This window comes from Dromaius novaehollandiae, chromosome 4 (assembly GCF_036370855.1).
Source record: "Dromaius novaehollandiae isolate bDroNov1 chromosome 4, bDroNov1.hap1, whole genome shotgun sequence".
Classification (NCBI taxonomy): Eukaryota; Metazoa; Chordata; class Aves; order Casuariiformes; family Dromaiidae; genus Dromaius; species Dromaius novaehollandiae.
The window spans coordinates 48,334,336-48,349,497 of record NC_088101.1 but is presented as its reverse complement, the minus strand read 5'-3'; the positions used below and the strand labels follow the sequence as shown (position 1 = coordinate 48,349,497).

The window sequence follows — 15,162 nt, the reverse complement described above, 5'->3', positions numbered from 1 at the left end:
TTTAAAATATCATTTCAGAATTTTGAAATACTAATATTTTGTTATGTTTACATTATACCATAATACAGCAGGAATATGGAAAATAAAGCAGAAAATAATGAAACTGTAGAAAAGCAAAAAAACTGAATTCAGTATCAAAATTCCAAAGCAAATTTGGGGATGAAGTCTGAAGCTGTTTTATCTCTGACAATGGGTAATTTAACTTCGTGTTACTTGGGCACTGAATAAAGCAATGTTAAGAAAGCAAGATACACAGTCTCCCAAATCTGATTCCCATTAAAATCAAGAATAATTCTTGAAGAAGGGTGACAGAACTTGAATTAGGGGTTTCACGTTAAATTTTACAACATGTATATCTAAAAATATCAGCTAATGAAAATGAAAAAATACCTATCTTAAAATTATTCCAACCTTGGTTTTGGAATTTAGATAACAGTAGAAGAATGCTTAATGTTCTGATTTTTAAGAGCTCTTCCTTTCCAGCACAGCTAGCCACGCCATTAGGGTGTTAGCCATGTGCACGTGTGTTACCGTGTGTTTGTGTTACTTTGGGAGATTTTCATCTCTGTGATTCACAATTCTGTAAACCTTCCCTCAGCGCTCTCAGGGAATTACGTGCAGAGGTGGAAAGATTTGTAGGGCCACTTCATCTCTTGAACGTCTTGATTTTAGTTGGGTCCAATATCACTAGACACTAATAAAATATATATGGAGTTCTAGTTTAAAAAGTAAAGTAATATTTGTGGAAATATAGAAGTGATTCAATTTATATGTTCATTTTAAGTAGAAATTGTAAATCAAATGTGAATTGATTATGGGGAAATCTAATAAAAGCAGTAAATAGTTGTGAAACCTATCACTAATGCAGTAGTACTGCAATATTACACAAGTTAGTAGCTCTTGCACTAGGGCCATCTTCTGTTACCTTTCTATTAGCACTCATTAAATTGACTAGTAAAGGGACTCACTCTCTGGGAGAGACTCTTCCTCTTGGTTTGTTTAGGAGGCCAATAACTACAGGCTTTGCCTACACATAGGAATCTCAGCTTAAATGTCTGAAGTTTGGTGGGATGAATCCCAGCAAAAGTTCTGACTGTAGTTGGGTTCAAAAAGAGATCTTAAGGAATCACGATTATACGAGTCTCAGAAAAAAATTTCTTCCTGAAAATCTTTTCTGAAAAAACAATAACAAAAGTTCTTACACAAGCTGCAGCTAATATTATGCTAACACCATCTTTCACATCTCTTCAAATGCTTTTTTTACCTTTTCTTTATTTGTCAGTTCGGGTTAACCTTCTTCTGAGAGGAACCGTAATACTCCAGTAATGTTAGTCAGAAAAGAATACATATTTTAAATACCCTGGGAGCAGAAATATATCACATAACTTAATCCTAAAACATGGAGGTTTCTTATGTCCCCAGCTAAGTGGAGTTATATGTGTTACTGATATCTTCAGATTCAGTACATTTCAGTTATATTTTATACACTGTAGAGAAGTTTGGCTGTGCTTAGACAATAAAAATATTGAGATTTGGATCAGTTCATCCACCACCCATATCGTCAGACAAAACATTTGTTTGGTCTATAAATTATTTACTTATTCTATATTTCATTTGCTTCACACTGTTTCTGGTTGTAACATTTTAGTTTGATTATTCATACGTGAATAAAAAAAATAACCAACCTGCTATTATTTCTATCCACTGCAATTCTGCTTCTATAGTTACTATGAATTGTGTTACTGTGGAATATCTTATTTGTTTATAATCTTCAGAGTAAAAGATCACTGCTAAAGCAATACAAGCTCTGTGTATCACAATTAAAGCAAGATTCAGTTTTTAGGAGCTACTGGAGACATATTTTGAATATGCCTTTTTTCCGTATACCAGACATCTGTGATTAGAGGAACCTACCTTGGCCTAGAATACATGAGAAAAGGAAATGGAGGTGATGGTGGAGTAATCATTAATATCTCATCCTTGGCAGGTGAGATTTTTTTTTTTAATCTAAATAATTGCTAGTCACTGTTTTGTTTCTAAAATAAATGGGTCATATTGATCAGTCATATTTTTCTTCTTTCTTATGACTCTTCTTTTTTTCCCATTATGAGCTAGCTTTCATTATAGCAACAGAAGTAATAACAAAGGACCATAGTTTTCCTTTGCTTTTTTCCCCACAGTTCAAAGAAGAATTCAGTAATTTCCCTAAACTATAAGTCTTTATTTAATAATTTTGAGCATGATGTAAAAACTTTATCAGATAGGTTTTGCTCAATATATGGCAGTATGGAAACCTGAAAAAAACCTAACCAGCCTCAAGTCATTACACTTATTCAACACTATTCAGTAGAATTGCTGAATTAAAACAATGTGTACACTATACTGTGTGTAAGCAATATAATCCAATGTATAGACCTAATTTGAATTCAGGGTTTCTTTAAAATTGGTTATTTTTGGTATTATATTTATCAGGCACCAAATATGGAAAAATCAGATAATCTTTTCACAGAAAGAGAGGAAGCAGCAGCAGGTCCTCCCTACTCAACTCCGTAGGAGCCCAGCTCTAGGAATATTTAAGATTAGACTGTATCTGCTTTGTTAATGAAGGTTATCACATGCGCTCTGTCAATGCTTCAAGCCCTGTCAGGTGTGAGCCACTTCTGCTCAAGCCATAGTATCAGCATTCTTATTTCATTGAGCTTAAGTTAACATATTTTGTGCTCATAAATTGAAATACAGTTGTAACACAGAGAAGTAATCAGTACAAAACTAGTTATATGGTTTCTGAGTTAGTCCGGGTAAGTGCTGCTCAGTTGCAGGGGACCCTTCTTCATCCTTTTCTGTAGAAACATTGAGTTGCAATGACTGTGTTCAGAGTGAAAAAGTCCGACTGAAGGGGAAATGGGCAATAAGAACGATACCATTCCTCCAAACATTTGTGGGGAAATGCTTGCACTATCTCCTACTTATTCTCTCTTGATACTGTCATAGAGTCTGGGAAAAATAATATCTATACTGGCTTATTCTTGTAATGTCAATGCTTTCTTCAGCATCTGTGCTGAATACGATATGATAGTCACTTTATTCAGGGGGAGCCCTCTCTGTTTTAACAGTGTAAAGCTGGTAAGACAGCAGTAGCCATAGTTCCTGACTGTGGATGGGGATTAGTGCAGGATGGGTGTCAATGTTCTGAATACTGTTAAATTCTCCTGTATACCAGGGAATTTGTGATGAGAAAACCAGTTCACCCTATTGACATAAATCAGGTAAATATCTTTGTTTAAGAGTATCTGGCTTAATACATACACTTACCTCACACAGGTGGGCATTTATTAAAAGTCTCTATGTAACTTTAAGTCAGTCTTTTCAATGCTGCCTAACACATCGCCTACTGAAGCCAGCAAGCTTATCTCCAATGGCTCAGACAGACATTGTATTCAAACCAAATTAACTAGAAGGAAATTGCTATTGCAGTACAACACTTCACCAACACAAGTAAAAGATTAAACATTTTCACAAAAATGCTGATGCCCATGGAGTGCTTAAAAAAGGGCAAAGGTAGCAATTTCATTCCTTTTATAATCAGTCTGAAATGAATACAAATTATTTTGCTTTTAAGATCTAACAGCTTGGCTTTCCTCGGTTTGATAAGAGCTTATAAGTGTCATCTTAATTATTCAATCAAAGTTTGCATTTATTTACTTACTTTCTAATGTGAGTATTGAGCTCTAATGATTGTGGCTATCTCTGTCAAAAACGAAGTGTTCTTTGCTTTGTTTGCTCTTACATGGCTTGTATTTAGCAATTGCTTCCAAGGTCATAAGGAAAACCACATTATAAAAGCTGACCTGGACTAATTTTTATAGTTTATTTATGTATTATTATTTGTGCTTTGTGACTCTAATTCTCCTTTACTGCCTAAAGGTCTAAGTCCTGCAGTTCACTGCATAGATAAAACTCGAACTGCCATTGACATGTTTAACATTCCCTTCAATTGTTTTCTTTTCTCAGAGGTAGCTTCTGTTGATCATTAAACTTTTGAGTGGTTTTGATCCCTTTCACCCCAGTTCTCTGCAAGATTTTACCAGATGTGTTCTGCAGATAGCAAGTATTTATGTGTCTCGTTGAGCAGTAAGAAGAGTAACATTCAGTGCTTACGTAACATTCAATAATATTTGCTTTACATACTAATTAGTTTCCATTTTTTACCATGGGATTTTTGCCAGTGATCTGCCTTGCTGTTTGACATTTCAAAGAATACCCATAGAGCTACCTAAGTGCTTCCTGTGATGTGCATGTTCAAAGTGTTTAGCTAGATGAAAACCAGTGTATTCACCATTTTTCTAGTATTGATTCTGCCTTTCCTAAAAAGGCCTCTACAAGACAGGACTAAATTAGAAATGGAGTGAAACGTGTAGGCCCATGCAGCAAACACAACTCCTAACCCTCTCAAAGCTATAAAACTTGCTTACTTTTATGGGAGTTGTGCATTCATATCAATAGGAATTAATACCACTACATCTCTGAGAGAATGGGCAATATGGGTTTTCCTGCCAAACTGCCCCCATAAAAGAGAATGCCAATGGTTGCAGGTTTTTGAATGCATTATAAAAAACTCCACTTACAATTTAAAGAGTAAAATGTGGTAAAATTCTTTCTGTAGGAAGCTACTCAAATTAATTTTAATTTTAACAGATAAGTAGTTATATACCAAACAACAGAAAAAGCAAAAATACTAAATTTAAACTCTGATATTATTTGATGATTATATGTAGCATTCTGTCTTATCTTTTAGTGGCTGCTGCCTATGTACTTTTAGCAAATACAGGGGGAGAGGAAAGTTTTGCTGCTGGATTCATGTGTGTGTATACATTTGTTTTGATAGCTTTCACACTTTCAGGAAGATACTCTGTAAAACAGAATTTGTATATGTCCAGATTCTGGCAGATGATAAGAAAAATCAAAATATTTATAGAGGGCTTAAAAACTGGCAAAATATTTAGTATAAGATCATGCCAGTTTTTTATGAGGGGTTGCTCAATGTGTAGTGTATCTAGAAACCTTGCTTTGTGTAGCTGTATCAGTGGTTTGATTGTACTCAACTTGTCAGTCAGGTTCCACAAGCAGTCAGTTTGTCCTCCTCCTCTAGACAGCTTCAGCCAAAGGAAGTGCTTAAGGTACTCCTCAAAGCAAGCAGACTTCTGTAGGACCTGGCCCTATATATATATTACAGGAACAAAGTTAAGTGCATGGTTAACATCATTTGAATAAAGACAATGACAGTGTTAAAGGAGAGCAAAGATGTAAATGGCTGTGAGACTGAGCTCAGCGCTGAGAGAGCTTCTCTTCTCCTCCCTATGTATTAAAGAAGATGGTGAGCAGAATCCACAGGAATGAGACTTAGAAACTAATCCCCAGGCACTTCAGTTCCTTCTTAGAAAATTTCCTAGAAGTGATGCAGCTAAAAATTTCTGCTATGCTTCCCATGTTTCCTTGGGTTTGACTAAAATCCCAAGAGTAAAACTGACATAAGGAATGTGATCTTGTAACCTTCCTTATTCTTAAGGGTAGGGTAGGATATAAATCCCTTTAACCAATTCTCTCATCACTCTGTAGGACCATCAGGCCCCTAGTTCATTTCTCTAGTTACATATCTGGTTGTTCAAAGCACACTGCAAGCATATTCCATACTGTTTATCCAGACTTTTCCCTAAAGGTGATAAAGGAGATTTCTTTAATGTGGTTTGGGAAGATATTTGATTTAAATAAATATGGCTAACTCTTGTGATGTTATTTATTTGTAACTATTCTGTGTTTTGGAATAGGCTTTGATAAGTATATTTTATTAAACAAGTCTAATACAGAAAGGAAAACAAATTACTTTGGCAAATTACTTTCCAACATACAGAGAGTAAAATATTTTTGGTTTGCTTCTAAATAGGTTATGTCAGTCTCCCAAAACTTACCTTTCACCATCTTCAAATACCTCTTTCACAACAAGTGAAAATTTAGGATGGCAGAAGACACAGCAATTATTAGTGAGAAAAAACTAAAATATTTTAATACAGTATTATATGTTCTAATAGTAAATATATTTCTCCAACATATCACTGGAAATAGAGCTTGATCTCTGCATAATCACAGCGTAGAAGGGCTGCATTCTGATGAGGCCAAAGTCCACATGAAATCAGCAGCCATGTAGAAAACAGACTTTGGCTCTTTATTCTCTATGCCACACACAACCAAATACGAAGTACAGTTTTTAAAGAGTTGCTGGAACTTAAAAGATACTGTCAAAGAGAACTACATTTATCTCGAGCTGGCTAACAGTGCAGCCATGGAGAAAAAAAGGGAGCGGGGGAAAGGCCATGTAAATGCTCATAAATCTGATTCAAAGAGGCTTGTTCAAATCTCTGATGGCAACAGTGTCCTGTAGGAAAGCATACCTGTGGGTACTCTGTATTCATCAAAGCTCTTCAGTGGACTGAAAGAAAATACTGGTTTCAACAAATTCAAGCTTATTGATACAGTCCTCCACCTCAAATACTAGTTTCTCAACATGTGGACCGTGAAACCTAATTAAACCTATTGACTGTGATAAATGAATAAGCAATTGTAGTAAGAAGCCTGACATCATGTCTGAGATGGTAGTGAGTGATCTTGATGCCTGAACAACAAGGGGACCAGAGTATAACCAAAGATAAGAGCTGTCTCCTTGTCAGCCTGCCATGAACTGAGAGAAATAAAAAAGAGCAGATGCTTCTGCTGACACACAGGATTGCTGTCAGATACTTGAATTGTTTTTGGTAAGCAAAAGAGCACCTTCAGTCATCACGGAATCATTTGCACTTCATCAAATAGTTCCTGATGAAGATCTTTCAGGCAAATACTTAGATTTATTAAATTTTAGCAAGAGTAAAGAAGAAGGAAGGTCCTTCTCCCCTTCCACGTAACAGTTCAGTGATGTGGCAGCTTATCCGGAAAGAAGAAAATCTAGGTGTAGTCACCTCCCCCTGCTCAGAGAGATTTAAGACTGCATCTACCACTTCCTGGGAGTACACCGCCACATCATCATCCATTTGAACGCCCTCTACTCCGTGCCTAACGTTTTCCAGTCTGTTTCACTGATGCTGTTCCACTCTGCATAAGAGATATTAGGGGGCAGCAAACAGAATCTGGATGTTTTAACTCTCCAGGGAATGCCCTAACTGACATGCTATGAAGTCATCTTCATTCGTTGGTTCAATAAATATTTAAGCAGAGCAGAATCAATGTCACACAGCAGTCTACCTAAAAATACTTTACAGCATAGTCTTTAGGACTGATAACAGATCCAGGTTCAGTTTCCCCTGGGGCAGGGAAGTGGCTCAGACTTAAAACTCCTGCACTGTGGTACTGGGTACTGAACTCATGAATAAAAGTGAGATGGGATTATCATTGTTTTGGGTGAAGGATGCAAGGACTAGCTCTTCATAGCTCATTCATTCATGTTAAAAAACAAAACAAAACAAACTTCTAAATTCCTCCTCTGTTTCCCAGTAAATTTTGTCTTATGTATGTTTCTTAGCTGCACCCTCACTGAGATTGTCTTCATCTTTACAAGACATACAACAACTCAAGTGTTACATAAAAAAAAAAAAAAAAAAAAAAGAGTAGTACTATAGTATTGCTAATATGAATTAGGAAACTGATAGCATGCCAGTGCTTCCAATTATCATGAAGAATGGTGATGCTTGATGACTGTCCATCAGTTACAAATCACCAAAAAGAGGACTATTAAGCTTTGCTTGCAATCCCAATCTAGAGGAGTTACCATGGAAGATATTTTTGATAAAGCAGGTTCTCATTTAGAAGCATGACACATTAATCCACACTAAAGAGATAAATACAGACTTCAGAGAACACCAGCCACTAGGATAAGTCATTCATTTCCCACCACTGAACAGTGCTAACAACAGTGTTGTTTTCACTGGATCACCATTACAGCATTTAAACCAGGATAAAACCCTGAAGCTGTCAGGGTTGTAATTAGAGCTCTGTGCCTTCTTAGAAAGTTATTTCCTTTGGATGAAATGGATTCCAGAGCAAAGAGCCCACACAAATCTCTGGCATACATAATCTTTCTGGCAATTCCGTACTTAAGAGCTGAGTAGTGTATTCATCATCTCCACTGAGATAAGTCACACCCTTTCTTGATTATATCACTTAAAAATACGAAATAAAACCCAGTTATCTTAGATATGAATTGCAATGAATTCCATTAGATTTAAACGTTAAGGCATCAACATCAGCATCCAGACTTTATGATACCACATTCGTAGACAAATTTCTCCCTCTAACTTTAGGACAGCCTGGGGTTTGCTGTTTGCAAGGACATAGCTTTCATATGGAATTAGAGTACCCATGCACCCCATTTCAGTCCAGATTGTCATGGTATAGTGGAAGTTGTTGGCATAACATTCAGAAATACATATATTCATGGTCTGCCATCTCTGCTTTATCAGTTTGTTACCATCGAATTCAGTCTTACAAGAATGAAGCTCTTGTTTTTCCTCTGAAGCATCTGTTCTTTCTCTACTGCAAATGATGATTTTATGCTCACCCATTCCCATTATAAAGGTTCAGAATCTCAGCAGGTTTTTTTGTTTGTTTTGCTTCTCCTTTTTCCCTCCACAGAAGGTAGTAATGCTATTGCCCAGTGTTGATAGCTCTTTTTCCTCTCTCCTTCCAAAGATCCTTTCACTGGTTTATTGTTTCAGAACCAGGACGACTTTAGGAGGTACCTTACAGTGAAATACTTTTCGTCCCATCAGATATGATCTAGAACATGCTTCAAAAGCTTTAGTATCCACATGCCTGCTTTCATTTCTTTCTGTTCACTATCTGCGGGCTTCACTTTATCATTCCATTCATAGAGTTTTCCCATTCATCTCTATTCCCTCCTCACTGAGGTCCTGCATTCCCTTCTTAGTGCTATTTCCATTTGCTGATTGCAAAATGACCTCCTTACTTCATTTATTAGGGAATCTATCACCTATGACATATCAGAGTAATGTCACAAATAAAATAAATTTTACAATGCCTCTGATGGTGCATCAAATCTGAATTATTTTGTTTATACACATAAATTTCTTAGAGCAAAAACCACTATGCAAAAGAGTATGTAACCTACTTTTTGTTTTAGTCCTAAGCATCTTGCCAAATAAATAAGCAATAATAATATTGCACTCAAGGGCATTTTATTTGCTGACTGCGCTTCAGTCAGCTGTGCAGCACACATTCCTCTCTCTCATTAGGGCTAGGAGTAGTAAAACTAAAAAGTTTTATCTCAGTTTTGTTACTATCCCACAGAAGTAACTTAAGGAAGGAATTTAAGTAAGACGTTTTATTTCTTTACTGCTTTTTTGTTTATTGGTGTGTTATAAAGATAACACTAATTCAGCCACAGTAGCTGAGCTGGATTTTGTTATTTCCCTTGCCTTGCTCCACACTCCAGAATCATTGTAAATGATTACAGGTGTCTAGGATGCATATCAGGAATTAAGGTGTCAGTAATCAAAATTTGTCTAAAATACTTTACATATATCCAGATTCATAGAGTAAATCTAAAAATCTTCCAGATCCTATGCTCCATCTTTAAGCCGTACTTCGTATATCCTGCTTTTCATCTTAAAAGTCATTCTCTCTTCATTAGCTACCCTTCTTTTGCCTCGCACTGTGTTTTTGTCTGTTATTTCATATCTTTTTTGCAGCCTACATTACAAAATATATTTTGCCAATTTTTACTAAACTGCTTATCTTTTTGTATCTCTATAAACCCATCATTTATTCCACTATTGTCTTATACACGTGTGTTTAATATAATCATAAGTAGGGGTACCCAACATCTTTATTCAGCTGCCTTTTTATTTTAAAGGACTTATGCCTGCTGCATTCCAACCAGTGTACTGTGCTACAAAGCATGGTGTAATTGGATTCACACGATCAATAGCAGTAAGTATGTGTTTTCAAAAACAGTATCAGCAGCTCCTTGGGAACAGGCTAAGTTTCTCATATTCCCTCTCTATTGTCACACAACTGGAACCAATTTTTGTAAAACAAGAGAAAATGCCTGAAATAGTGGATGTTCCCTCCTTTCACAAGGGGTATCCAAAGATGGAATAAGTAAGGCACATGTGGGTTTATGATTGATCTGAGGTTTACGGATCACGGGAGAGAGAATCTGAGAAGTAATTTAAGGACAGTGGGAGGAGCCCAGAATTCCTAAACTCTTATCCAAGTTTTAACAATTTTTTTCATAACTCTATCCTAGTCATTTAACATTTTGGTTATCTTAGTTGTAAGTCATACTGATGACATTTTTTATGATGAATAGGTGCTGAAGTGTGCAGAAAGTGAGTTCAGCACAAAAATGCGGCCTATTATTTATTCTTACTTTTAGTTAATATGCTAAAAAATGCAAAATGACACATTCAGGATGGGACATGTTGGATGTTATACAAGCATATAGTACGCCTTAGCCTCTGACTCCAAAATTTTATAGTTAAATTCACAAGGAGTATGAGAAAATAAATTGAAGTGCATTAGAAATTAAGTATTAGTAGTAAGTATTAGTAAGAGTATTAATAACAGGCTAATTACATGTTCAGCTTAAAGATAGCTTGCTTACATAAGATTTGCGGTCTAATTTCCAGAATAAAAATTCATGTTTTACTCTCCCAATCACTTTTTTTTTTAATTAAAGATTTACTTAAGCAGATTAGTATGGATAGTTGTCGCATATCACCTGTTAGCCACATCATGAACCTGAAACCTTGTTTTCTAGTTTTATTTTTTCATAATATGATTAAGTGTTACAAGTCCAACAACAAAGAGCTTGCAGGAAAATGAGAGGAAATGCTGTCTCTCTATGGAACATGAGAACGTTGGGGAGAGGAAGAATGGACCAAACATGAAAGATCATTATACTTACCAGGGAAGACAGACAGCCTAACACTGGGCAGGTATAACACAAAATGGCTAGGACTTCGGTTTCTTTTCTTCTCCAAACCTAAAGGGCAGGCCATCACATCATGAAAATGACATATGATTTACATAACACTAGAGAAGAATCCTTTTAAATTATTAAGATATATGGAATTTATTGTTGAACAATTACGGTTGCTCTGGGGCACAGATATATCAGCTGTAGTTCATAAGTTCTGTGCCACGACTAAGAAAGTTCACCCAGCATTCCCACCTCTCCTGTGCTACAGACACGTAGCGTCATAGAGGACGAGTCCTACCATTCCCCAGACAATTCATACTGCTTGCTTTCATTAGGTTCCTGAGCAGTTCCCCCTAAAAAAGGAGAAATGGCATGGAGAAAGGGCTACAGATGCCTCTAGCAGCAGCAGTACCCTCCAAATTCCTGCCTGGGAGAAAGAGATTTCCTGGAGTTCACAGCAGCTTTCCTGCATGGATGTGTAATAGGCCAACAATGCTGTGTGATAGATCCCTCCCTTGATGGGACAAAAGGCCAGCTGGAAAGGTTTAGCATTACTATTATAGTGGTAGAGACTGAATCCTATTCCAGCTGAAGTAGAGGAGGTAAATACAACCTTAGAGCTAGGTCTTAATTTGATTTCAGAGATTTTTTTTTTTTTTTTTTTTTTTTTTGTAAATAATAAAGTTCTTATACACTGGAAGCATCGATTTGGGAAATATTTTTTATGTGTTTTTGTGTAGGAGGGTTATGTCATTATCCTAGAATACTGTTAATACCAAGAGCACTGATAACAAAAATTTTAGAAAAACAGCTGTACGGAAAGAAGAATTTTGATTTCTAGTGGAATTGTTCTCAGCAAAACATACTGGACAAAAAAAAGTATGATTACTAGAGAAAACATACTTCAAACTTAGTTGTTGAAACCAAACAACCAGTAGCAACAAAATTGCCAACCAGGCAAGGATGTAAACATACTTGATGAGAAGTAATCTTTGAAAAATTACTTTCGCAATAATGTTTAAGATGATGATGGTGGATGCCTAACTTGTATCTCTTTTCTAGTTAGCTGCTAGTATGGAGAACTATGGTGTGAGACTCAACACTATTTGTCCAGGATTTGTCAACACACCAATTCTTCAGTCAATAGATAAAGAAGAGAATATGGGACAGTATTATTCATATAAGGATGAGATCAAAAATATGATGCAGTTCTATGGCGTGATGGAGTAAGTAAAGTTAGATGTAGTGTTCTTTGCCCTTTGTAAATGAAGAACAAGTAGCACTTGCTGCTGATTCCCTGTTCCCAGTAAAGCACAAATCAAGTTCCTGGGCTAAAGATTGTATTTAATAGCCCTTGGTGGACTGTTCTTCCATAAATTTGTTTAATCAGACTTGTTATGCGATACAGAGAGTGCCATTTGAATCGAGTTTCCATACAGTTTGAAATTGAAAGAGTGAAGAAATCAAACAACTGGCAAAAATAGACCAAGTTAATAAGAACATAGTAGTGACCACAGTAGATCAGACCAATGAGTTACCTAGCCCACTGTCCTCTTTCCAACAAAGGCCAAAAGTAGACACCTAGGAAAGTGTGTAAGAACCAGACACAAATATACTGGAATATTTCTGGAATATTTTCTTAGCCCCTAACAATTAGCCACTCAGACACTTCTGCACAAAGGAAATCATGCAAATATGTTGTGCTGCCCACCCTTTTTCAGGTGTCAACTATACTGCGCCTATTGACCACAACAAATTGCATGCGACAAAATTCTCCTCACGCTAATTTGTATGTCAGTCCTGTTACTGAAATGGGATAATTCAAGAGCAAAGAGCTGCAGAAGATTGTGTAAAGATTACTTCTGTCCATTGCCCTGATGGAGAAAACTTTGATAGAAAGCCCAGTGGCAGCTGGATGCCCACAGGGATTTAGCACTGACTAGAGCAAACAAATGATGATTTGTAAAGTTGCAGCTGTACACTGTACATCCTGACTGAGGAGACTGAATTTCCTTCCTGAAACACTCATCATTCTTCTGCTTTTGTTGAAAATAAATTTCTTCAAATAGTAGATCATTTTATTTGCAGGGCATATATACTTACACTGAGTATCTTTACTTGTCCTTTTCACATATTCTGGTATACCACCATTCTGAAAAAACAACTTTTTTTTCTTTTTAGCCCACCATTAATTGCCGAGGGACTGATAACAATAATTGAAGATGATACTCTAAATGGAGAAGTTATGAAGATTACAGCATCACAAGGGATTCATTTTCAACAATACAACCAATTGCCTTTTTCACCATCAAAGAGATAAATCTAATTGTTTTATGCTATTTTTTTCTGCTTTTATTAAATATAATTTTTGAAAAAAAGTAATTTTTGGAAAAAAGTTAATGTAGAGCAGTGACAGTATTCAAACAGTTGCACCCAATAACAAAGACGCAAGAGAAAATTTGATGCAGGAAGGTGTTATCGTCTCGTTTTGATTCTATAAGCACTAATAATAGGGTTTACTTTTTTTTTAGTAGAATAAACACACTGCTCTGCAAGTTTTTAATTAAGCAAAATGGGGGTCAGATTTTTCCGTTTGGTAGTTCTGTGCAATTATCTGATCTGCATACCCCAAGCATATTTTGGTGGACCTGATTTACTTAGTATAATTCTTCTTACTGTAATAAAGGTGTACTTATTTACATCCTGAATTCTTCATGCCAGGAATTCAGTTGAGGACTCCAGAATACAAATATACCTATAAGGAGTCAAGAATATTTTTGTCCTTATATGAACATGTAAAATATAACAAGAGGCAAAATTCTCTTTCCCCATTTATAAATACAACTGATGTTGCACATCATGGAGGAAAGTACTAATTTTTTCCTCTTGGATTTCAGCTATTTATAAAACACTTTTAAAATATTTTTTCTTTTATACATATATAAAATATATATATATGAATTTTCTGTCTTTGTATATACAAGGATAAAGAGCTTAGCATTGCTTGAAATATCTATTTAGTCATCTTTAAATCTCATTTTTTCAATCTATAAATCTGATTTCTTGTCTTGATTGATTAAAATCTCAGTTAAATCCAAAATGCTTTGTTTGTTTTGTACACCTCCGTTTTGGTATCACAATACTTATTCGTAGACAGAACATGGCATATAACAGCAATGAAACTAAGGGGAAAAAAAAAGGCTTTATACTCTCTGAGCTCCATTGGATCTTCTGAATCCAGTTCAATCCCTGGCTATATCTATGAAACAAACCCTGGTCCTCTGTGGGCTACATGCCTGATAAAAGTAAATTTTTACACAGTAATTAATTTAGGCTCACCGCATAAGAAGATTTAAGAACCTCTGGGAGAGCCGGGAAAAGTTAACAGACACCCTCCTCAGGAGCACTGATTTTAATTGCACTGATTTAAGCATTGTTTTTTCAGCAGTGTAACTAAAAATAATAGAAACAGCACTAATATTTATCTTGTGTGGAAGTCAGGGAGTGAATTAGAATGTGGGAAGAAGAAAAGAAGCAGACATACCTCGAATAACTCAACATTCTTTTTCTTTCCCTCCTCCTCTCCATCCCCCCTCATCCCCCCGCCAGTTTTGGCTCAGTTAACACTGATATTTTTAAAGTCTAATTTGAATGCACACATGATGCTAACATCAGCATTTCCTTAAAGCATCTGTATTTCCCCTAGACTGAACAGCTAGTATCTGACTTGGTCATATTCATTTCTACTTTTATGTTGTTAACATCAGAGTATGATATAAGAGATTTGAACATTTCTTAATACTTGGCCAAATGGAGCAAAAGACATAAAACAAAGAAGTCAGCTTACTTCTTTAGATAAGAAGTCTGTCCTAACACTAATGGTCTTCTACCTCTGCTTCCCTCCTTGTTAAGTATTATTTCAAAGTAGCTTATAAGCAAGAGAAGGTTTAACAATAATGATGGTATACGCAAACCTCGTAACTACCAGAAACTGTATTAGATTAGACAGTAACTCAGCTGTTTCTCTTAATAACATAGTTCAGATAGTGCTGAGAATATTGTATTATGCACACTGGTGACGTACTGTTGCCATGATTGCTTTTGCACATCTCTACTCCCTGCTGCCCCCCACCCCCCCCCCAAATACCTGTTAAACAGGGAGGGTTGAGTTTTCC

At 36.0% G+C, this 15,162-nt stretch overlaps 1 protein-coding gene across 1 annotated transcript in view; it reads left to right on the top strand.

Moving 5' to 3' along the window:
• The window catches only part of HPGD (15-hydroxyprostaglandin dehydrogenase), a 30,018-nt gene extending 15,931 nt beyond the window's left edge, over window positions 1-14,087 (top strand). Inside the window, exons 4-7 of the mRNA XM_026105165.2 lie at window positions 1,891-1,987; window positions 9,917-9,993; window positions 12,050-12,213; window positions 13,169-14,087. Of these exons, the coding sequence (XP_025960950.1) occupies window positions 1,891-1,987; window positions 9,917-9,993; window positions 12,050-12,213; window positions 13,169-13,307 (477 nt within the window). The 3' untranslated portion in view covers window positions 13,308-14,087. The remainder of the gene's footprint in view (window positions 1-1,890; window positions 1,988-9,916; window positions 9,994-12,049; window positions 12,214-13,168) is intronic.
• Window positions 14,088-15,162: the final 1,075 nt, after the last annotated feature.